This window comes from Sinocyclocheilus grahami, unplaced genomic scaffold (assembly GCF_001515645.1).
Source record: "Sinocyclocheilus grahami isolate Dianchi unplaced genomic scaffold, SAMN03320097.WGS_v1.1 scaffold373.1, whole genome shotgun sequence".
In the NCBI taxonomy this organism is placed as follows: domain Eukaryota; kingdom Metazoa; phylum Chordata; class Actinopteri; order Cypriniformes; family Cyprinidae; genus Sinocyclocheilus; species Sinocyclocheilus grahami.
The window spans coordinates 633,850-659,871 of record NW_015505552.1 but is presented as its reverse complement, the minus strand read 5'-3'; the positions used below and the strand labels follow the sequence as shown (position 1 = coordinate 659,871).

At 36.2% G+C, this 26,022-nt stretch overlaps 1 protein-coding gene across 2 annotated transcripts in view; it reads right to left on the bottom strand.

Moving 5' to 3' along the window:
* Window positions 1-19,293, bottom strand: part of ephb6 (eph receptor B6) — a 29,436-nt gene extending 10,143 nt beyond the window's left edge. Inside the window, exons 1-7 of one of the 2 annotated variants that reach the window (XM_016230580.1) lie at window positions 19,177-19,293; window positions 15,633-15,796; window positions 15,066-15,361; window positions 5,896-6,051; window positions 3,662-3,933; window positions 2,546-2,627; window positions 1,578-1,702 (exon numbers count right to left, since the gene is read on the bottom strand). In XM_016230580.1, coding sequence (XP_016086066.1) covers window positions 1,578-1,702; window positions 2,546-2,627; window positions 3,662-3,933; window positions 5,896-6,051; window positions 15,066-15,318 — 888 coding nt within the window. In that variant the 5' untranslated portion in view covers window positions 15,319-15,361; window positions 15,633-15,796; window positions 19,177-19,293. Of the gene's footprint in view, window positions 1-1,577; window positions 1,703-2,545; window positions 2,628-3,661; window positions 3,934-5,895; window positions 6,052-15,065; window positions 15,362-15,632; window positions 15,797-19,176 lie in introns of those variants that run through there. The other variant, XM_016230581.1, reaches the window with a different exon arrangement.
* Between the last annotated feature and the right edge of the window lie 6,729 nt (window positions 19,294-26,022).

Genomic DNA, 26,022 nt, shown 5'->3' with positions numbered 1-26,022 from the left:
TACTGTCTGTGCTAATGCGGAGGTGTGCGCAGCGCAGAGTAACGCATTGTGTGTGTGTGTGTGTGTGTGTGTGTGAGGGGAACAGGGTCACATCACAGCAGAAGTCTGTCAGAAATCATAGCAAGTCAGCTGTCTTAACTAGTGATGTCCGGTTCGCGAACGAAACGTTCAATTTAACCGGTTCTTCTTAGTGAACCGGTTGAACCAGTTCACCAAATCGGACTGAATCATTTGAAACGGTTCGCGTCTCCAGTAAGCATCATCCTAGTTTGCAGATCACTGCCTGTATATGTGTTGATGCTTTAGATACAAAAATCCAAATTGTAAGAAACGTATCAGATTATAATGATGTTTTAACTGACTGATGTTATGATTACTGACTTTATATTTGAATGTGTTAAGCCCGCGATAAACTTGACGCCATTACGTCGAGCGTAAAAGAACCGGTGAACCGTTTTTTTCAACCGGTTTATTGAATCGAACTATCCGAAAGAACCGGTTCGCTGAAAAGAACCGAACTTCCCATCACTAGTCTTAACCGCGGCTTGTGTCCAGCATCATCACTGTGTCTGTCACGCGACTCTGTTTCAACCGGTTTATTGAATCGAACTGTCCGAAAGAACCGGTTCGCTGAAAAGAACCGAACTTCCCATCACTAGTCTTAACCGCGGCTTGTGTCCCGCATCAGAAATCATAGCACGTCAGCTGTCTTAACCGCGGCTTGTGTACTGCATCATCACTGTGTCTGTCACGCGACTCTGCTGCCCTTTCGGGCTTGAACTGATGGTAAAACTAACGACATTATTAACTGTCTTGATATTTACTTTGAAAGCTGAAGCTCGCGATTATGGTAAGGGGCGTTACATTTCCGGCGCGTGCTTGCGGTGTTCGGCCAATCACAATGCACCGGGTCAGCTGGCCAATCAGAGCAGACTGCGCTTGTCGGAAGGAGGGACTTTGTATAAAACGAAGCGTTTGAGAGAGGCGGGGCATAGAGGACCTACAATAATGTACAGTATTTGAAAAATAATGTGTTTTTTGAACATTAAAGCATGTCAACATATACTGTTACACCAAATAATGATCTTTAAAATAGCATCATATGACCCCTTTAATATCAAGCCTAAAATGTGTTTTATGTCACTATTGTAAAATGTAAAATGTCACTATTGATGAGGATTGTGAATAATATTGGTCTTTAAATGCAAGATTTTTAAGTGTATCTGAAGTATACTTGCAGTAGTTCCACTATAGCAGGGTATTTTTATTATGTACATAAATATGTATATGTATTTGTAGCATACTTAGCATGAAATCAAAGTATTGCAAATACATTTTAGTATATTTATTTTTCACTAGGGTCTTTAATACTGGGGTATCAAACTCAGCTCGTGGAGGGCCATAGCCCATAGAGTTTAGCTCCAACTCTAATTAAACAACTGAACCAGCAAATCAAGGTCTTCGGTACTATTTCAAATCTTAAGGTATGGTGAGGTGTGTTGGAGCAGGACTGTGGCCCTCCATATGCTGAGTTTGACAACCCTGCTTTAATATTTTGCATAAACAACAGTACTGACCTTGTCGTAGTACCGGAGCTGGTATTCCAGGATGTCACCGTTGGGCCGGTCAGGCTGAGGCCAGGACAGCGTGATGGAGTCGTGAACTCGGTTCAACTGGTGCAGCATGGGAACCTCAGAAGGCACTGTAATTGCACATGTAAGTATAAGAGTGACCACACGGGGGCTCATCACTTCATAACAGCTACTTTTCTACTGCGCTGAATGCTTTATATATTCTCCTCCATCCTTATTATAAATGCTTTTTATTTGTTAATAGCGATAATACACACGTGGATTCACATGTAGGTCTAAATAATCCATTTGCATTACGCTTTGGTGCGTGCTTGACGGTTAGATAGACATTGCTGAAACCTCATCCGTGTTAATGAGGTCATGAGTTAACCATTCTCCACTCCCTCCCTCTTGGGAAGCCCCCTGACCCCCTTCATCTCAGCCGATGTCTCTGTCTGTTAATCAGTCATGTGGAAGCACACGGATAGGTGACTCAATCCTGTTCAATCAGCAGCACCCACGTCTTAAATAATGGTAAAGTTATGTAAACTAGTCATATACAGGTCTGCAGAATCCATCTGAGCTTGAATTACTAAAGGTAGAAAAGAGAGAGAGTGCGAGAGGGGGACGTCTGAATTGCGCCTTTTGTTTCCAAAGTTTCTGTGGGCTGCCACATTGATTATCCTCCCTCCATTCTCTTTTGGTCTCTCTTGTTGCTTTCTTGACCATTATATGAAATGACAGCATATCGTGACCCAAAGCCACCTGGGTCCAGAGAGCAGATGAAGAAAAATTATGAACAGAAGAGAGAGATGGATAGAAAGACAGACCGTGGGGAGGGGAAAGTGGAAAGACAGGGGTGGAGGACGACTAGACATAATGACAGACGCAGAAAGACATTGATACACTGAGCAAACAGTTTGGTGCACACACATATTGTGGATAGTCCCAGAATACATTTGCTTTTCTCGTACCTGATTGGCTGGTGGTGAAGTTGATGCTGGCGAACTGATGTGGAAAAGGGCTCAGTGCTGACACTTCATTTATAGCTTGAACCTGTAAAACCATACAAAGCTCATATTGCAGCTACGCTCTTCCATGCACATAAGCTGCATTAAGGCATAATAATGAGCATTGTGTGGTGAATATTTCTTGGGGTAAGTTTATTTTTGTAGGTCAATTTATGTATAGGAACTTACACTGCTGTTCAAAATTTGGGGTTGGTAGGATGTTTCAGAAAAATGTCTTTAAAGCTTACCAAGGCTGCATTTATTTGTTCAAAAAATACAGTAAAAACAGTAATATCAAAGAAAATAATGATTCAAAATAACTGTTTTCTATGTTAATATATGTATTGTAATATGTATAATGTAATTAATGTGTTGGCAAAGCTGAATTTTCAGCAGTCATTACGCTAGTCTTCAGTGTCACATGATCTTTCAGAAATCATTCTAATATGCTGATTTTGCTTAAGAAATATGTATTATTAATTATCAATGTTGAAAACAGTTTTGTGGAAACAGTGATACATTTTTTCAGGATTCTCTGGTGAATAGAAAGTTAAAAAGAACAGCATTTATGTGAAATAGAAATAGTCTGTAACCATGGAAAATACTTTATAGAGGCTTTTAATCAGTTTATGCATCCTTGCCGACTTAAAGTATTAACTGCTTTAAAAAGTAAAGACATTTTGACCCCTAAAGCCCAGTTCGTTTGACTAGTGTGATTGCTCCGTGCCGGTTCGTTTAGCCATCCCTGGCTCGGTTGTAAGAGGGCCAGAGCGCGGTTCAGTTGGGCCCGGGCGCGTTACGCATGTAGTGCCGGATTGCGTGTACATTTCTGAGCAGCAAAAGTGATAGATCTGTAAAGCAATATATTTTGAGAGGGCCGTTTTGAGTCCCAAACGACTCAAAATAATAAACCACAAAGTTAACAAAATGATGCACTCCACCACAAATGGTCATTTTGAAAAGATTTTTTTGTGTTTTAGACAACTGAATGTGCTCAATGTGTAAATCCTGTTATTCTATAATGTTATTCCACTATGAGACTCTGGGTCTATATGAACAAAGTGCCTGTAGGTAAATTACCTGTATGAGGTAGGTGACCCTAGTGAGCAGGTTTTTGAGGGTGACCCTTGTCTGCTTTAAGCCAGTTTGAGATGGGGAAAAAGTGACAGTATCTCCACACCAGGAACACATGCTTGGTGGCGTGTTAGTGGCAGAGGGGCAGATTCGACACACCACCCCGTACCACACTTCACTCCGCCCCCCCATGTTCGCAGGAGGTCTCCAGCGCAACGACACCCCGCCCTCTGAACTCTCATACTCCCATGACAGAGATGCCGGCGCTGATGGAGGGCCTGAGAAAGAAAACAAACACCGTCAGTGCTCACCAGCTCCTGAACCTTCTAATGATTAGCCTCTAGAAATTAGAATGGAAACAGAAATTAAACTTGGGAGGGATTTGGTTAATATTTCGGTCAGTGACAAATGAGTGCCCATGATAAAGAAAAATAAAGCCTTTAAAACATTTTTTTTTAGAAATGTAATTTCTATTCATGTCAGTTTCATAAGTTGAAAAAAAAATATTTTGAACAAAATGTTTTTAATGACTCATCAAGTAAACATCAAGTAAAATTAAAAAATATTTTACATCTTCATAATCATTATTTTATCAAATATTTTACATGTATTTTTCAAGGTAAATAATTTTTGTTGTTAATGTTTTATTATTTAATTTACAAATTAAAAAAATCAGCCACATGGTTCTGCGGGGGTCCTTCCTATGACATCATTTTCAAAAAAAAAATGTCTGCATGTTGCTCACACCAAGTGTCCTGATTTGGCAGACAAGAAATTTTTGAAAATTAGTAAGCAGTGAAGCGGTTTTGCTGAGATTATTTTTCTAAGATCATGCTTCAAGATCACTACTTAACAAGGTTTTATTTTCAAAAATGTCATTCTTTCAATGAGACTATTTCCATCATTATGATATCAGGACAGCCGTTTCATCCTACAATTTAATTTTATATTGTTCCATCACATCAAGGCAAAAAGTTACTTTCCAAAACCTCCCCCTCTCTGTTCCTCTCTGATGGAACAAGCTGCCAAGCTCAACCCAAACTGCTGAGACCATCATAACTTTAAAGAAGTAGCTGAAGACACACCTCTTTTGCAAACATTATTCACCCCACAGCCTTAAACCAATGCATTTACAAAAAAAAAAAAATATTCTCTGCATGCCTCCTCTTCTCCAGCTTGCTTCATAATTTAGATGTCAAATAAACTTGTTAATTGTATATTAATGCAATTGGCTCCTTGACAAATTGCTTTTGTTCCACTTTTGTAAGTTGCTTAAAAAGGTTTTCTAACTGCATAAAATTAAAAGCAAAATTGTTACTGTATTTTTGAATAAATTAATAGATCCGAAAAAAGTGTTTGATGTCATTGACCAAGGGGCTTTCACATCAGAGGAATGTTTTCATAATTCCTATAATTATTGGCAGAAGTACCTGCTTTTTCTACCTGCTATACCTGCTATAAACCTTTTTCCTAAGCAACATGACGCTTCGCATTAATTAATTTCCATCACACTGCAAAAAAATCAGCAAAAGGTTCACTCTATGAACGCAATAAGCATTTTCAAAAACTGGGCACAATGAGGTGATATTATTCTATCCATTAATTAACAATCGATCATTAAAAGGAAATTTAAAAGTGTAAAAGCATTGACAAATTACTTTCAACATACCACAAAAAACATGATTATTTCCGCAACAATATCATGCATAAATATTACTGTAGTAATATACTGTATAGTCTATATTATGTAACATAGATTGCCTTAATCAAACATGTTCATTAATATGAACAATTAGTGACAATAATTCAAAGTGATTTCCATTATTTGAACAGATAACATATATTGTATTATCTGCTTTAGAAACATTCCAGTAAACACTGCTAACAGGGATTAGAACGGAATAACATTTAAAGCATCCACATGAAAACAAACCTGGAAAGAGACATGAGGATTTGGGCAGAAAAGTGAGAGACTCTTAATGCATTCTAGTCAATAGTCATCATCGTACAGTCTACATGCATGTTGTACCCAAGTTTATTAGATCCATGTCGCACAGTGTGGTTTGCAGTGTTTTTATCGGATTGATAAATCATGCAGTGTGTCTCGGGCTTAAGGGTACTGCCCCAGTTACTAGCTGTTGTATGCCTAAGGCAAGTTTGCACATTTTTATGCTAGTATATTTACAATGCTTGTTTATCCTTTGTCTTATCTTCTTACATATAGCTAGTTGCGCTCTTACTTGTGCAGGCGGTGGTGTTAGCATCGGTGGGTGCGCGGTAGTAGCCACTCCGACATTCGCAAAGTTTAGACCCTTCGGAACTGGTTCTGCTGTTAGCTGGGCACTCTGTGCACGAAACTGAGCCGGCCACTGGTTTATAGGACCCGATTGAGCATGCTATTTAAAAGAGAAAAGAAAAACATTATAATTATGGCACAAGATACACTCAAGCTAATTGGAAAGTGTCAGATTCCCGCTTTGGAATGCTGTCAGTTAGACCAGGAACTGGATGCCGAGTACAGAAGGGCCATACAATGATCCAACTGGATGCAACGACTGGCAAATGAAATATAAACTGTTGCAAAGAGAATTGGAAAACAATTAGTTTCAAACACACTCAATTAGTGGGTGCAAATTTAATAAGCAAGGCTTACTGTTCTCTCAGGCACTTCATTTATTTAGTCAGATGTATAATTATCAAGAAAACAAGGAGCAAAAACATTGTCTCTCAGCTTGATTGTTGTTATTCTGACAGGATGTAATCAGTGAGAAATCACTTCTAGTTTTGTAACATGTCACATGAAAAAGACATAGATTTGAAGCTCTCCAGAATCACTCGTCACCTAATGATATAATTGCTATGACCCTGAGATCTCTGCTTGGCTGTTAATGTTAGGAAACACAGCTTCATTGGACTGTTTGCACTTGGATATGCAGCTGTGAAACAAGTCAACCTTTCATTGGAGATCGATTGTGACCCAGCTTGAAGCTCAGCAACGACCTCCATCCTTTCAATTGTGTGGCCACAGAACAAACCACAACAAACGCAATATGAGGTACACTGGGGAATCAATATGTTTGCATAACCCACACTGAAATGTCCAAATGAATCAGGCTTATCAAACAATATAACCGCTGAGTCACAGAAGCGCCTGTATTATGACACTTGTGACAGGAATGCTGTGATTTGTTGAAGTGCTTTGTCACAGAAACCCTGTGACACTGTATCGCTTTAACATAATTACGGTTGATAGAGTTAAGAGTTTCTGTTTCATTCTTGTCAGCCTCGAAGTTCTCACAAGTCCTCTACCCTTGAGTGAATAGACAGGTCAGGCACGTATAACACATTTAAAGCACTTCAAAGGGAGACAGAGAGAGAAGGGAAGAAAGAGATTTCAGTTTGCAGCAAGCTAAAAGGATTTTTATGTTCTCGCTTGTCTGTCAGATTTGATATTCGCCCCTAAACACTACTGTGAGAAGTGAGAAAGAACGAATGAAAGATGGGTGTCGTGAGAGAAAAGAAAGAGAGCGTTGTCCATCTATCTTTCATGTGGTTGGATTATATTATCCAATGTAGCTGTGACAAAAGACATGTTTTAGCTACAAAACTTCCTCACTCCTCAGACATCTCCTACACCTTTCAACATTTCTCTTTCTCTTATTCACACTCCCCTTTCACCCGCTTATCAGCCAATCGCTTTCTCATTTCCTTCTCTAGCGGTCACTATTTAGCCACAAGGCATCTAGTTTCCTCATAAAAATAATTTAACACATTTATGGCCGTTATTAACTGGCCCAGATTTCTTATCAGTTAATGAGATTGCATCAATTTGATACAAATGCTGATCTGCAGAAGGCACAAAAGGTGTTTTCATGACATGCATTTCTGGCATTAGAGTAAATATAAATATATATATACAGTCATTTTTATGTGTTAGATTTATGTGCTGTATCACGAACAATGACAAAATTATGCTATTCTTAAGGAAATCCACCATAACCAGTGTTGAGAATGAAGGGGTTAAGTGTTTTCAAGAGGCTGAAATCACTGTGGTGGCCGTAAATGTTTGAAATATTTAATCATAATGTTGTTTACAGCCTGTCTTTCTCCATCACATGACAAAGTGCTTGGCTTGGCTTAGATACTGCCAGATAACCCATGCTGATTCTAGAAAGCTGATTCTATAATGAATTTATAAAATTCTATCAAATTTTCTATCAAATGAGATCATAATCTCATATATTTCTCTCACACACATGCACACACACACACACACACGTAACATTTGTATACACAGACACACACACACACACACACACATGATTAAAAATACAGTAAAAACAATAATCTTGTGAAATATTATTATAATAAAATAACTTTTATATTTTACCATTTCTTATGAATTCTGCAAAACTGAACAGCTGTGCTACTTAATATTCTCACATACTTGCTAATAAATATGGTCAGATGCCATATAAAAACTGATTGAAACTATTATATAACTATATAATTAATTATATTTTGTTATACAATCAAATATAACTTTAGAATTTAACAATCAAAAATATTAAAAGATTATATCTTTATATTCATATTTTATCAATTATATATATATATATATATATGTGCGTGTGTGTATGTATGTATATGTGTGTGCGTGTGTGTGTATTAAATTTGAAAATGTATTAACATTTTTCTCCCTCCTATATATTATATTATATTATATTATCAGTATACTGAAAGTGCATGTTGGTTTAAGCAGGCGTATGTGTGTGTTTGACAAATCAAGAGAGAAAAAAGCTAAAGGCATTGCTGGGGGAGGGGCTGTTCATGTTTAAATAGAGCTCGCATCAAACAAAAACAAAAGTGATGAAAAATTAAATTAGGCAACGTGTTGTATTCAGAGAGGAACTGAAAGAGACATTGAAAAAGATGCAGATGAAGGGAAACTGTAAAAGCAAATGGACAGAGAGAGTGAGAGACCTCAGTGGAGTGTATAATTTGCCGTTGACATCGTACTTGGTATTTAGATCACTGACCCAATTTCTCTCTCTCTCTCTCTTTCTCTCTCTGTCTCTCTTCCTCTCGTGGTTGCTCTCATTCTCTTTATTTGGCTTGCAGCATTCTGACTAAAGCACACAGATGCACAAACACACATAAACACATGAACACTCAAACAACAAGCAGTGACTGACACACAACTTCAAAAACGGGACATAAAAAGGTATGCACTTGTTTAGTACTCTCTCTTTCTCTTTCTCTTTCTCTCTCTGGGCTGTGCATCTCAAACCGCTACGTAGAAACCACCCTAGGAAATACATTTCTCTATAATTAATCTCCATAATTATCCCATTTAATGTGAAATTATTTGCTTGTAATGCTCTGCTGGCTCTTGGCATTACACAATACTTTCGTTTTCTGTTAATTAGATTGTTCAGCAATAGCTAAACTGGAGACTGAAAGCTCCTGGATGTCCCATCTGTAGTGGACGGTCGTTTGATAGCGGATGATTTGAGTATGATAAAACTAAATCGTGGTTGCACAGGGAAAAAAAAATAAAAATCAAACACAAATTGCCAACTCTTTTGGCAGGGCTTTCCTCACACAAAACATTAAAAATAAAACATATCCACAGTGTGTGCACTGGAGCAGCCTGTGGAAATAAGCAAATATAGGCAATCTACTATCAACAAGCTTTTTTGTATGGTGGATGGAGAATATGCTAGTATTTATAGCAACCGTGCCAATATAATGTTTGTAACACATTCAGGAAACTCTCTGCAAATTATAAACAACCTCATGGTCACCAGTTACATTATGGTTTCATTCCTTTAAGAGAATCGTGTAAAACAGCACTGATGCCAGTTAAAATGTCACTGAATACCCCAGTGACTGAATGACAGGAATCAAGAGTCGCTTTTATGCTATTTGAATGGCATTAGCAACATAGAGGATATGAATCTTACATCAAATTACTGTCACCCCTCCATTCAAAGCTGCGATTTAAGTCAGAAGTGGGAATGAGTCATTCCACCTACAAAAACACTAATCTAACAAAAAAAAGTTATTTATGCGCAGAATCTGGAAGATTCTGTAAATAACATTTGATATTAGGCACAAGCGGATGAAAAGATGGATGCTAAGCTGTCCACTATGCAAAAAAAGTTTTCATGTGTGGATGAGCAGGTGTAATTGTTTCATCTGCTCAGTCATGCTTTAAAGACTATCGAATCTTGAAGGACAACTGAGGTCAAAGCAAAAGAGCATTCATGTCTTTGGGGGCTTTGAGACTCAAAGCTGTTGTCTAATATCTACACATATGTCTAGAAAATATTTATACAATATTTCTTTCAAATTTATCTGTATCGGTAGATGCTCATTGAACGCTCATTTAATCTTTTTTTTACATTTAGATTACATTTTCCATTATCTAACTCTCACTTAGAAAAACACTCTTTTAATAACTCTATTAAATCTTTAGCAGATCTTAAAATTAGTATCCATTTTCATACTGAACATTATAATGTGATGCCCAAATTCACTTGCAGCATTTAAAGTACTTATTTTAGATTTTAGTGTTTAATTTTATATTTATTTAGGCAAAATAGCATTTTTAATATTCACTTCTTTATTTATTTATTTTTTTTTTAACAATCATTCATTTTTTTTGTAGTAGCTTTAATAAAGATATTTATTAATTTTGGCAATTGTAAAAACAATTGAAGAAAGCTATAGTCTTGACTAGACAGCAAAAAAATGCATCATAGGTAAAAATAAAAATATGAAATAAGCTAATACAAAGGTGTGAGGTTGATGCTTAAAAGAAGAAAATTATATCTCAAGACTTAGCCTTAAGTCTTAATATCTTAAGTACATTCTAATTCAAATCTGTAGTTTTAATTCTAAAGTAATTTATCCTGCTTAATGTTTTGTGCAATGACAAAAATGTTAATATAATACAAATAACTATATATATATATAAATATATATACAAACTGACAATGCGCTGACAGACCAGACAGAGCAGGTTACTTTAGGTATGAAACACAGTCTCAGTTTTCACATTTTGATCAATTTAGGCCAATTCACATTCTTGTCACTTAAGTTACCAAGCTCTGATAGCAATACAAGGCAGAGGGAAGTTCAAATCGGTTTGCTGCTAAATGTGACATTATCAAATTTGAATGTAAATGAAATATGGAACACCTGCACTCAAGAATATACATCACGTAACACATCATAGCACTGTTGTTCCACACACGACTCCATCTGTCCATCTCGCATGTTCTGTATGATTTCTGCTATCTCAGTGCTCCAGTCTTTAACTCATGTCCCCTACTATGTCCTTCCCCCTCCTCTTCCCTGTGGTTTCTGTCACTTGTTCAGCTGAATGGCCATTAAATCACCGTGACCTAAATGTGTCACATCCCTCTCTTATCCCACTCTCTCTCCGTCTCCCCACCACTCTACTTTCGTCTTCAAGATATCCCAAAACTTCTTGCCTGATTTACTCGCATCGCCCCCAGAATTTAACCCCTTCCAACTCCCCTTCACTTCTGTTGCATCTCTATCTCTCTTCCTCTCTGACCTCATTTCCTCCATTTGATAGACAGAAAAAAGGTACTTGATGAAAAAGACGAGTTTGTCTTTAACATTCCCCAAATTCTCACACTTTTTGTTTCTCCTCTGTCAGCCAACAGACAATACAAAAAAAAAAGAAGAAGAAAGAAAATACTGAAAAGACGTGCCAACAAAATACCCATAGATATGCATATATTGCTGACAAAGTGACAAGAAAAATATGACATACACACAGGTACTGGCTGCCACAATGTCATTGATTTCAGGTACAACTGAAAAACAACCCGACCACAAATGCATTTATTGTTTATATATAAAGCTAATTATAAATACTACAGACTAACTCCTTTGAGACATTCATTTTTAATATATTTCAAAGACAGTTACAGTAATTTGTTCATACTGAAAATCTACACTATCATTCAGAAGTTTTGGGTTGGAGTTGGAACATTTTAGAAATCTCTTATGATCACGTAGGGTGCATTCATTTAATCAAAAATGCAGTAAAAATAGTAAAATTGTGAAATATGATTACAATTTAAAATAACTGTTTCTATTTTAATATATTTTAAAATGTAATTTATTCCTGTAAGGACAAATCTGAATTTTCAGCATCATTACTCCAGTCTTCAGTGTCACATGATCCTTCAGAAACCTTTTTTTCCTCAATAAACATTTCTTGTTAATAATAATGATGAACAGTTATGCTGCTTAATATGTTTTGAACACAGCCATACATTTTTCCCCCACAATTCCTCTATAAAAAAAGTTTAAAATAATTTAGAAAAAGGATTTATTTAAAGCTGCAGTCCATAAGTTTTGCCTCTTTGTCGCCATCTCTGTTTAAAACCTGCAATTGCAGTTATTTGTGGTGTTATTTTCTTTGCGTGGGTTGTGCGCCGGCATGGCTCCAGTACGGATGAATCTAACGTTTTTATGTGTGACTGTCTGTCACCGCATTGGTGTGGATTTTCACTGTACTTTGGAATCACAGATTCTGGCCTACGTCCTGGAATATACGGACCCAAATAAGCATTTTCACTGGATGTTGTCATCTGAACAAGTAAGTAACAAGTCTGCCAATTTGTTCTGACCAAGACTGAGGAAAAAAAGTACAATAATCGTGCTACCAATGGTGATTAAATCTAACGAGCCGTTAGCTCATATCACATCAAACCGTGCAAATTATTATTATTGTTATACTTTGTTCTAAAATTGTTCATGTTAACAACATCAGCATTGCATGATGACGTGTATGTAGTGTGTATTAGCTTTACATGTAGATTTCAATTTCTGTACAGTCTAATCTCTAATTGTCATACTGTTTGAACTTCATATAAAGAAATTATTTTACCCCAAAAGTAAATTATTCTTCCTTAGAATTGGTTCTCTTTAAAATACAAAACTTGTGTGATTCCACGTAGGCTATCTATAATCAGATGCACATTTAAAACTGGAATGTAATCTAATATCAGTCACATGCGTTGCATAAACATATAATCCTTTCAGGATAACAATCCGCCATCAAAATGATAAGTTAATTCAGCAGCTGATAATTATTCCAGCTGCTGTGAGAAAAGGCTATAAACGATCCGCCACCTGCAGCATCCTCACATGCGATATAGCCTATTAGCCGAGACTCCTTCTTTAAGTTTACAGACGTGACAACATGCTGCGAAAACTTACCCGTACCACTCAAATTAGAAAACAATATTATAAGCTTACAACTGTGAATCGGGATAAGGTAAGAAGATAGTTTTGAACACAGGCTGGTCATGTTGCTCAAAAATTGATTTCGGATAATTTTGAACCAATACAAGTTATGGACTGCAGCTTTAAAAATATTTTTTGTATCAATACAAAAGCCTTTACTGTCACTTTTGATAAATTATTATTTAGTCTAATATGAATTTTTACTTCCCTAACATAATCCTAACAGATAAGCAGATTTTTTTTAGCTTACCCTTTAAGAAATATTATTTAACTAATATTTTTCCAAATGGTGACTGTCGTTAGTTAACTCGTGGAGACAAATTTGTAACTTGCAATCACAAAACAGGGCACGCAATGCAGCACGTCTTTTGTGTCTTTAATTAGATCTGTGTTTATGGGCGCTTTCCCGCTTGTCTGAATACACTGTGTGTCATTTTCTGTCCATCAAATTCCGTTGATAATTAGCATGACAGGAAGCCCGCAGAGTTCTGATTCAAAGATAACTGACACAACAATGACGCATGCACAATGAAATGATAAGGTGAGTGAAAGGGGGTTTCTGGTTAGAAGTATTTGACAAACGTTAGTGGATCATCCTCAGTGTAAATGTGATGAGCTCAGGACCAGCCCAGGGATTTGTGGGGCCCCAGACGAGATCATGTAAATGGGCCCCACCAATATTGACATAGCCTAATATTAAATCTAAACAAAGTGCACTGAAATAAAAATCACTACAAATAAGCACACTGACTGTATATAGGTTGTTGACAAATAAAAAATGTTCAACATTAAGCTAAATTGGGTGAATGTATAAATAATGTATAACTTTTAGATGTCTAATCCCTATTAATTGTTACCTTTCAGCTTTTATCAATTCACCTAAATAGTAATGTGAGAGAACATATAAATTATAGATTTTTTTTATTGGCATAAAATCACTTGTAAAATAATTTTATTATAGAATTTATGGTTAAGTTTAAAAATATTTTTTGTTTTCATTTGCTGGGTAAACACATTTAATGCTTAAAAATTCTTTTTAGAGTATCTTACTAATATTGTAGGAAAATATTAATAAAGACTTTGCTTCGGTTGTGACAGTTTTTTTAACAAGTTATGAATGATTCAATGACTAACTCATAAAAAAACAAAAAGATTTGTCACCACCTACTGATGTTACACCTTTTTAGATGTCTAATCCCTATTAATTGTTACCTTTCAGCTTTTATCAATTCACCTAAATAGTAATGTGAGAGAACATATAAATTATAGATTTTTTTTATTGGCATAAAATCACTTGTAAAATAATTTTATTATAGAATTTATGGTTAAGTTTAAAAATATTTTTTGTTTTCATTTGCTGGGTAAACACATTTAATGCTTAAAAATTCTTTTTAGAGTATCTTACTAATATTGTAGGAAAATATTAATAAAGACTTTGCTTCGGTTGTGACAGTTTTTTTTTAACAAGTTATGAATGATTCAATGACTAACTCATAAAAAAACTAAAAGATTTGTCACCACCTACTGATGTTACACCTGCAGAATAAATCACTGAATGAAAGAATTAATAAATCTGAACAAATCTATTTGGTGAATGGTTTCAAAGATTTGAGTCACTGAGATGAATCAAAATCCACACCATTAAACTACAAGTTTGTTGACTCACCTAAACATGCTAATTCACTATGAATGGACTCGTATCCCGTTCTGACTGAATCAGTGAACAAATCTTTTTGGCAAATGGATTCAAAAGATTTGAGTCACTAAGATAAATCAAAATTCCCACTATTAAACTACATGTTTTGCAGATTTACCTAAACAGTCAAATACTTTATTACTGGGCTCCTATTATGTCACTGAATGAATCAGTTAATGAATCCCAACAAATATTTTTAATATTTAAAAAATTTGAGTCACTGGGATTGATCAAAATCCCCATCATAATACAACATGTTTTGTTTACTCACCTAAACAGTTCAAGCTATTAGGATTAGGCTCATATCCTGTCACTGAATTAACCAGTGAACAAATCTTTTTCGTGATTGGATTCAAAGAATTTGAGTCACTGAGATGAATCAAAATTCCCACCATTAGACTGCATGTTTTACTGACTCACCTAAACAGGCCGAGCCATTATGATTGGGCTCATATCCTGCATCACACGTGCATCCTCCAACAGGCACCAGCCATTCGCCTTCTGTGTTACAGTGCATTCTCGGTGCTGTCCCACCCTGTGATTGGCTGTGGGGTACACAAGTTCCAGTCACCGGAACTAGAGACGTTGGCTCCGCCCCTGAGGGCGTGGCTGGGTAGAAAGCCAGGAAACGACTGGTTGCTGGACAGCGACGATAAAATATGGAAACACCCATGAGTGACACACATGCTCCACTGTCTACTATAGCTAAAACAAACCTGAAAAAGACAAAAATAAGCATGATGAAAAAAGACAGGTGACAAGCTTAGCAGCCATCAAAACATCAGTTGAGACCAGACAGACTAATAACAGTTGTTTGTTTTCATATTCAAACCATATCAAGGTAAATATTAACACTGTAGCTGATATTTACTCAGCTGAATTGCCTGATCCTGAGTGACCACATGCTCATTTCATCTGCACACAGTGACCATCACTCATCAAAAGGTTTTGGGGAGACAGGGAAAAGGTAAAAGGCCATCATCGTACCCTTTTCGTGTGAGAGGAGCAAAGCTGCGGGTTTTGATGTTGATGCGTCGGGCGTTCTCAGATTTGTACTGGTGAGGTAGACTTGGCTCCACGCGACTGAAACTCTTGTCTGCTGCAATGGTGTCGATCTTCACCCAGCCCTCTCTTGTCTCTCCAGTGGAAGGCTAGAGGAGAGAGAGAGAGATCCTCAGAGAGCAGTACTACTACTACTGAATATATGTCTGTCATGTTTAAAATATCACGCAAAATTTTGAATTCTGTTATTTAATCCCCCTCATGTCGTTTCAAACCCATATGCTATGATTTCATGCATGTCAGATCTGCGTCATGTTCAGCAGTGACAGCTCTTAAAGTAATAGCAGCTAAATAACATAATAACCCATTGATAATAGTAATAAGAAATGTTTCTTGAGAACTAATTCAGCCCTGTAAAAAATGATTGTAATTTCAACTGTAAAAGACTATTAAAATCTAACAGTAAAATGTTTCCTTACTGTATACGAAAAAAATTGAATAGATCCAATCTTACACTTCATGTAAGCTTACAGTAAAATAGTACTGTTTACAATACGTTTGCGGTAAAGTACTGTCATCTAAACTGACAATCCCAGGATTCCCTAGGTGACACTTTACATTTGATATCATTTACATAATTGTGATTCTTAATGGTTTTTGTTATCAGTTATGTATATTTGGGTTTTTTGTGACAATTTATGTGGTTAAATTAATGTTTATTTTTGTATTGAGTGTTACCATGATGCTGTTTTGTAGATATGTGACATGACACAGATATATTAGTATTTACTTCAGTTTGTGGAAAGGCTATGAATATGGTGATTGTATATGTTACAAAAGGTACAAAACAGATTTTAGTAGCAGCATAAAAACAACAGGATTTTTATTTATTTATTTTTTTTATAAGCATTTACAGTGGCTGCTGTAAATGTATCTTTGTCATCACAGGAATAAATTAAATTTTAAATATATATTTAAATAGATAAGTTATTTTTATTTTATTTTATTCACAATATTACTGAATTTTTGATCAAATAAATGCAGCCTTGATGAACATAAGAGACTCAAAAAATTAAATGTACTGAGCCTAAACTTTCGAAGGGAATTGTATATATTATATAAAATATAAAACTATATTCCAAGTCTTCTTAAATCATAAAACAGATTTGTACAATGAGCACTGTTTTGAGTGTTTACTGCAGCAGTTAACAGTGGTGAATGCCAACAGTGCAATGTTCTCTTGAACACAAGCTCCAATTTAGCCCTTTCCCGCAGCTGGGGTGGCCTGCTATCCATTCTAGTGAAATCTCCAAGCAAAATGCCATCAGATGTGTCCCTGGAAGTTGGTCTTTCACTGAATAAATAGCAACATATGGGTTTGGAGCAACATGAGGGTGATTAAATAATATAACAGAACTTCAGTTTTGGGATGAACTATTCCTTCTAGGAGCTATTTTTAGTGCGGCAGCATTGCATTTAAAAGATTAACTACAAGATGGCAAAAAAGAAGAGATGACAAGGGCTTTACATAATGCTGCGAGACCTACAAAACTAAAGTTTTTGATTTACATGATGATGGACGGACCACATCACATTTCCCGAGAGATAACAACAGCTTTTATTTCTTGTTTTTAGCATTATCTTGTCCCCTGAGGAGTAATATGCCACACAAACCGCTGAGACTCCACATAACAGTGTCGTAAAACCACACTGTGTTTTCCTCTAACAAACACGACCAGGAAATTGCACTTGTAGAAGTTATACATCCCTTGAGGCTATCCTGCCCAGAAAAGTCTAAAGATATATTCAGTGGTGATGATACACATTGTTAATTGAACAATATAATAATAATGAATTTAGTATTTGATTTGATTTAAGCTATGAAAGATACATGATATTTTACATTAATATATTTTTCATTGGAAGCCTGCAGGCGTATGTCAGAGGTATCATGTAGGTTTCATCTTTTCTTCTGAGTGGTGCATCTGGGGAAGTGTAGTTCATACAATATACAGTCACTCAAAGAGCATGAGGGTCTTATTTTCTTTAAAAAACGAATCCCATGGATCCTCAGGCTGCATCATAACAAATCTTCCAAGTATGTCTTAGTCAGTCAAATAAAACAGAATGCTACAAGACTGAATGCTGCCAAAATCCTTCATATGATGTCTGTGTGTGGGTGTAGGACAAGGTATCCAACAACCCAGCATTTGATAACAGGCTAACACACTCATGTTAGTTTTATGATGCTAACACTGTCCTGCAGAAATGGGATAATTGGAAAGTAAGACTTGAGTTGTGCGCACTGAAGATTACAGACATGACCTCAAGATGTCTCCTAGCCATATGGTTACATTTATGGGGCATAGCAGTCGTTATAACTTGGGTACGGATCTATGATTTTGGAGATTATACTTAATCACAAGCATAATCACAAGTCCTTCCATCATGTCATATTATACATTAATATTTATTTTCTGATATTATTGTTTTTATATGGTTTCGATTTTTATATACCATTTTCAAGAAATATTTAAATGTAAGAAAGTGCAGCCATGAAGTAAAAAGCTATATTCCACGAGTGTACACATCATGATGATAATTTTCACAAAAGTTATAATTTATAATATATATTACAATACAATTTGCTTCCATAAAATGATGGGGTCAGTGCGACTTTTTTTTAAAGAAATTAAATTTATTAGGATCCATTAAATTGAATAATAATGACAGTGAAGAATTTACATTGTTAAATATTCCTATTTCAAATAAATGCTGTTTTTTTTAGCTTTCTATTCTGAAATAAATTCTGAAAAAAAAATCTATCATGGTTTCTAAATTGATAATAATAAGAAATGTTTCTTGAGCACCAAATCAGTATATTAGAATGATTTTTGAAAGATGGCTGCTGAAAATTCAGCATTACCATCAGAGGAATAAATTACATATAGTATTTCACAATATTACAGTTTTTGCTGTATTTTTGATCAAAATAAATGCAGCCTTGGTGAGAATAAATAAGATTTCATTCAAAATACTTTTTTTAAAAAACACTGATCCCAAACTTTTAAATGGTAGTGTAATTCATTAAAATCATTACATTTAGGGGAGTTTTTACACTTTACAACCTGAATAAAATTTGTCTTTTCATAAAAAGGTCAAATTATTTGATAATTTAAGAAGTTTATTGATTTTGACACTCTCCGGTTTCTGTTGTTTTTTGGTGTTAGTTGGACTAAGTGGCTTTTTGGTCACACCACTTGACTTTTTAAATATTCATATTTTAACATTTATTTTTAATTCAGAAATGGAAAAAACATGCCCTTCATAGAACATGCATATTCGAGCCATTGTGTGTGTGAATTGGATTTTTCCGGTTTTGTAATGAATGAATAGCCAAAGATAAAATTGAATATCATATCATTGACCCATGTACCATTGTGCTAAGCACAAATTTCTCAATCCTTCTTTAATCGCATTAAAGTCTCTGGCTTGGGCCTTAAAAATGATCTAATCCCTCATCACTCACCTCAGCTACCCAGGTTCTCTCCAGCTCTCTCTGAGAGTCAGCCTGTTTGTAGAACAGTGTCAGGGTCTCTCTGCATGTCGGGGAGGGTGAGCGTAGACTGGCACAGTCTCGAACCGAGAAACGCAGTGTCACAAAGATTGTAATATTTTTTTATTTATAATTTTATTAAAAATGTCCTGTGAGAGATATCTGTCCATTAGCTGGTGTGATGAAAAGTTTATATATCTATATACGTGTATAAAATAAGGTTATGGTAAGAGACGCTTCATATAAATTGTGAGATTTCCCAATGTAAAAGTTACAGTGTGCCACTTACAGTATCATTTTTAATTGTATAAAATATATTAAAAATAATATATATATATAATTTTATAAAAATGATGCAAAATGCATGGCTGCTAAGAAATATTTGTGCCCATTAGTTGGTGTGATAGTCTATTTTGCACACTGTATGTGCTATATATATATATATATATATATATATATATATATATACAGTATATATATTTATATATTTATAATCATTTGTGTGTGTGGTTTTTTTAATCCTTAGTTTACTTCCTGTTTAATTTAAGATTTGGAACAAAATGGACTTTTGGACCTTGCTGTACTTTAACAAATATTTAAATACCAATGAATATATATATATATATATATATATATATATAAACAATATTAAGAAAGCTATTGTCTGCATTTGGGACCCGGAGGTGATAATCCACAGCTCTGTGAAAAAACAAAAGATTATTTTTTGTGTGTGAAATGACAGATTGGATCAAAGAAATGCCCTGCCCTTTCCTGCTTCTTCAGGTGATTTAAGCTGAAAATCCCAGGCAAACCCCAAATCTCTCAAACACACAATACAGAAATCACAGACACACACCCTCACTGACTCACAAAGAGGCGGCGAACAACTGCCACGTTGAGAAACGGAGAGAGGATGAAGAAAATAAATACAAACAGACAGAATGACTAAGAGGAGATGGAGAGAAACACAACATCAAAAACTTAACATGAAAAGTCTGCTGGAGGAATGAAAACATTCGTTTAGAGAACTAAAAGGGAACGAAAGCAAGAAATGGGACTGAGCGGGAAGAAAACAAGATGGGGAGGACAGCTTGAGAGAATGAGAAGATGAGTGAAGGAGAGGGGGAGAAATTCAGAAAAGCACAGATGGATAGATTAACAAAGATATGTATGCAGACCAAGTGACAGACAGAAAGAGAAAGAGAGAGAGAGAGAAACTGAGATCTGGCATGAGAAGCTGGGACAGGAAGTATAGGACTACTAGTTCTTCTCTGTAGGTCAGAGACTCTGTGCTGCCCAGGGCCACAGAGACAGCAGATATCACGGTTGAGCTGACAGAAAATACACACATAAGAGAATGAAGGTATTGAGGGAGGGAGGGTTTAATATGCTCCATTTCCTGTCCTTTTGGAAAGGCGGGATTAAAACAGGAAGTACACACTCACAGGCCCACCGAAATAACAAACATATAAAAGAAGAGGTCATCAATAAGCTTCGAACGCACACAATCAATCACATCAGGATATTCTAAATCTGTCAGATTCATAAAAGCACCAGGGAATGTGGGCTGTTTTTAAATAAAATATGAATCTTACCCCTGTGTCAGGATATGTTGTCCAGCCTAGTTCAGTGGTGGACTCCGTAGTGTCCAGCAGCATAACTGAGAAAGACAGGAAAGGACAGAGAAGTAGAGAAAGAAAGACAGAGGCAGTAATTATTTCCATCATTTCTTTATTTAGATTAAAGCGGATCATAATCAGCATATGCATATTGAGGGGGACAAGTCCCATCCATCTAGTAATGAAAAAAGGACAAATTGTCCCCAACAATATTTGATATTTATAGCTCTGTTTGTTGTTAGGATGACAAATGGTTTAAATCTTAGCAGTCTAACAGCGTTCGTCAATGTCAAAATTATTAAGACCAATCGAATCAAAGAAGGCGGAATTTACTGCTCACAGATAATAAACATAAATTCCAGCTTGACGCTTTAGTCTTGAATTGTAAATGAGTACGAGGTACTGCCATGTCTGTCATGTTTATGTCTTCATGTCTCTTGTTTTGTAATTTAGTCATAGTCATGATTCCTTGTCCCTGTCATATGATTCTGTCATGTGGTTCCTTTAGTTCTTGCATCTTGTTCAAAGTCCCCGTAAGGCAAGTCATGTCACTCGGCGGTCATCTTTGAAACGCCTCTCGTGCATGCAAGTGCAGCTCCTATCTCTTTGAATGGGGAAACATCAAATTCTCCAAAACAGTTCGGCAAGCTTACGATTAAATTTCATATTTGAAATCACCACTGAAATTCTGAATCATAAATGTTGTTTATTTTGCTCAAATAGCATTAAAAAGCGTATTTTTCAGGCTAGACCAGCAGCGCACGTCTCAGAATGCTAACTGTATCTATAGCAAATGGGACTTCTAACGGCAGCTGCAATGACGCGCTTACTATACTGATTAGGGATTGGCTTATTTACTCAGAAGGCGGGGCTTTGTTCGATAGAGTGGCCATATTGAGCGTTGCAATTTTCCCAATTCAAAACTACGATATACGAGTGACACGTTTTGGGTATTCTATAGTCTTTAATCTTGTTTTTCTTAGGTGTAGCACCTGTTATACAAGAATAAGGTCTAACATAAGCCAATAAAGTGGGGTCTATATTTTTTAATCAGTTGATAAATTTTTGATCGAATATATCACTAACTTTACCTGAAACAAATTTTGCTGTTCTAAAAGTAGGTATTTGTGAGTATTAGCGGAACTGAAGATGTCATACACGTGACTGTTGTCATCTATGAATCTGGCCAATCGTGAAGCGGCTGTGTCATCATCAGAGCTTGTGGCCGCTCTGAAGAAGCTGCGCAGAATGAGTCAGCTGGCTGCTCTCGAATCACTCTCACAGTACTTTGATGGCATACGTCGCAGTGACGTGGCGTAGGCTTTGTCTCAAAGTCGGACAAAATTTCTAACCAGCATGCACTGCTTCAGGTCCGATACTGATCGGTCTGCGTAGCTCCGCATCAAGTTAAACACACCTAATGGCTCACTGTCATGTTACCTTATTATCAGTTCATGTTTATAAGTTCCATTCTGTAATTGGGTGTTGCTGTCATGTGTTTCCCCATGTCCATGCATTTAGGCCCTCATGTTGCCATGTTATGTATTTTTCCTTTGTAACCTGCTGTTACAAAGTTGGGTCAAGTTGTTCAAGTCTCTTTTTTTTTTTGTTAGGGTTTAGTTCTGTTTATTTTGTATCACATTTACAATTTTTTAATAAACTGCACATGGGTTCTCTACTCTGCTTGCCTTCAGTGGATTAATGTTACATGTAAATGGAATGAAATGGGCCAAGCCCTCGTGTAAAAAACCCAAAGTCCCTTAAACTGAACAAACCTAACTAAGCAAACACAAAACAAGCACAGTCATATAAAGCATGTTCACAGAAGGCCTACACCTCACACAAACACACACACAGCTAGCACATATACTGAGAACGAGAGTGTTTTTAATTCAGCCTCCCCCTGCCGTCGCCTTCAGTGGATTAATGTTAAATGTAAATTAATATTTGACAACTGTTAGGATACGATAGAAATGTTACATGAGCAACAGTAATATACAGTGACACAAACTACTCAACTTTTTATTCAAATTTAATCATTTTGAACTGAAAATATAATCATGAACCATGTAGCCTATGTGATGAGATTTTTTGTCATTTTTGTGTTATCTGAGTGAAGTGGCTTTTGTGCGGCAGAACTTGATTTTATACATCAGGAACTGATTGGATCATTGTCATACTAAAATCTTCAAGTGAGGGCCTGATTTTGCATGACAATGTTCTCACTTATTCGGCCTTGCTGAGTTCATACACTCCTAAAAGAACAATCTAGTTTGTTCTGAATAGACTTTTTTACTCCAATTAATGGATATTTTGTCACTATTTAACCCACAAAATGCTCAAACAAAATACAATGTCTTTGTTCAGTTTATGATTGGATGTTTGTCATTAAGTGGTACCAACTTCCTTTCAAAATAAAATTGTAAAACGTTGCTTTTTGTTGATAGCATGATCATCAGTTTTATCATCAGTAGAACATCACTCGAATCCTGATGTCATTAAAACAGCAACATACCAAATACTTCATAAATCACAATTTCCCATTCAGCTCTTCAGTCCAATATAATTGTTGATGCTTAAAATATAATTTGTTAAAATCAGAAAATATATTTTTTAATGAAAAAAGAAGCATTTCACTGGCGTCTCAGACTTTGCTACTCTACTGTGTGTCGGCAAGAAAATACAAGAGTGTCACCAGGAATGCGTTGTTAAAATGTGCACAACACTGGAATGCGCCTGTCAACATCCCATATGAAAAATGTGCCACAGGCAGAACTTATGTCAAAATGTTCTTTACAATAAAGGTTGATATGACCAGAATCGGGCAGCTAAGCTGTCCTTTCCCATCATATCATGTTTTCCCTGACATTCATCTAATGAACTGTTTATCACCAACAGAGAGAGCGAGAGAGTGAAAAGAAGCCAGTGAATTCTTATCAGCAATCCATCGTACTGTTTACAAATGAATTATTTCTGAAATGTTTCATGTTTATTTAATAGCACATATTTTTCCAGATGAGGGGAGGTTGAGCTCTGGCTCCTCTGGGGCAGCGTGAAATGGGCCAAGCCCTCATGTAAAGAACCTTAAGTCTCTTAAATTGATCAAACCAAACTTAGCAAACACAAAACAAGTGCAGTAATATAAAGCACATTCACAGAAGGCCTAAACCTCACACAAACACACACACAGCTGGCACATATATTGAGGACGAGAGTGTTTTTAATTTCAGCTTCCCCCTCCCTCCTCTATTTGCCCTTAAAACCACACAACTGATATTATTCTGTGGCTTACACTAAATCTACCCCTCCATCTCTCTCTTGCTAGCACATAAACAGATTTTTTTAGATTATGTTCACAGATGGGACCCCGCAAATCTCTCCGCCAATCTATCATTTCCCTGTCTGTCTCTCTCCATTTGGTTCTTATCCATTGCTTCTCTTCCTCCTGAAGACAGTGATGCCTTGGAGCGTGCAGGGTTGGGATTTGGGAGAGCTTTAGTGTTTTTTCCTTCTGTAGACAGCGAACATGAAAAGAGGGCACTTCTACAACAGTGTGTTTGGCAATGTTATGCTTTTAAGGGATTATATGTATTTCTTAATATTAAACATTAGTACCGGGACAGTGAGACTGTCGAGCATATACTTAGAATAAATCTAGACTGGAGACAAATGTAATTGCCATTCAAACTGTATCTATGAACTGGCATGTTAATGTGTTGAACATTAATGTCAAAAATGTTTCATGATAATTATGTTAATTATTTTGGATTCTTTCGCTAAAGTAAATGTAATTTTGTCTAGGAGATTAGAAATTATAGAATGTCCTAAATGCTATTTTCCTAAAAGCAGTACTATAAAATGTATGATTAGGAATTTTTTATAGTTTTAGTGACTCTTCATCACTTAGCGGATAAGCAGTGAACATGCTGCTCTCAGGCATTTCATGCATCCTTTCAAACACATTTAATTAATGTTGCAGAAACATTACATTTTTTTAACTGATTAAGTTTGGTGTTTGTAACTGGTCAGTCGAATAGTGTTAAGTCTAACATTAAGTATGAATTACTATTAAGTATGAATGCTTCTCCAATTAGTGTAACGACTGTCATGGCATTCTTGTAAAGTTCTTTCATCACAGCAGGGGGAAAAACAACACTTAATGAAAATTATGTAATGCAATCTTCCATATAATCATGCATAGTTGGGATAGCAACATAAAATGACCAACCTTTAAAAGGGAGGAGCATATTATTCAAAAGTTTTAGCCCAGTAAATTTTTTATGTATATCGGTTTTCACAAAAATATTGAACAGCACAACTGTTTTCACCATTGATAAAAATAATAAATGTTAGTTCTATCATGACAACTCTCAGAAAGATTGGCATGGTAATGTACATGACAATGTTTATGTGTTTGGTCTTGGCAGAATAGATCTGCTACGCTGCTGCTGCTGTGGCAGAGCAAGTACTGAGACTTGCTACTGCCAATACATCCACAACATACTGCTGTGAACATGTAAGAAATACTGCTGCACATACAATATAACATGTATGAAATAACCCCCATATATAGCATACCTGATCACCCCGTAGCAGATCTATACAGGTGGAGCTGGGGAAGGTGAAGGGTTTCTGAAGCATGTTGCAACTGCTACAGCAAGCACTAGTCATGTATTTGAATGTTGAGCAGCGAGCTCATTGGCTGCTGATACAAAAAGAACCAATCAGCTGCGCCATGTGATGATGCCATTATGTCAGATTGAGTTTGACCTATTGGACTGCGCCATCTAGAGTTTCATGACAGAACTTTGGATTTGAGCACCAAATCAGCAAATTAAGCCGGGCTCACGCTGCGATTTTTAATAGTCCTTTACGATTGTTGCTTGTCAGACTGTACGAACATGATGATCATGTGACACTGTGGGATCTCAGTTGTCATTAATGTCAGACTGAACAACAGTCAAGACGTGTTAAAAATGGGTGTGCGCAAGAAAACTTGTCCGGAGTTTTACATTATCAACCCATACACTTTCAGTGACTGCGAGCTGCATTGCACGTTGCATGTTGGCTATCATGAAAAGTATATGAATGGCAGCAATACCGGTTTATTTAAGAAGAATAGTGTAAGCAGCACTACACACCTACATAAAAACAGTGGCACAACCAGTGTTTATTATAGCAAAGGCAACAAATCATATAT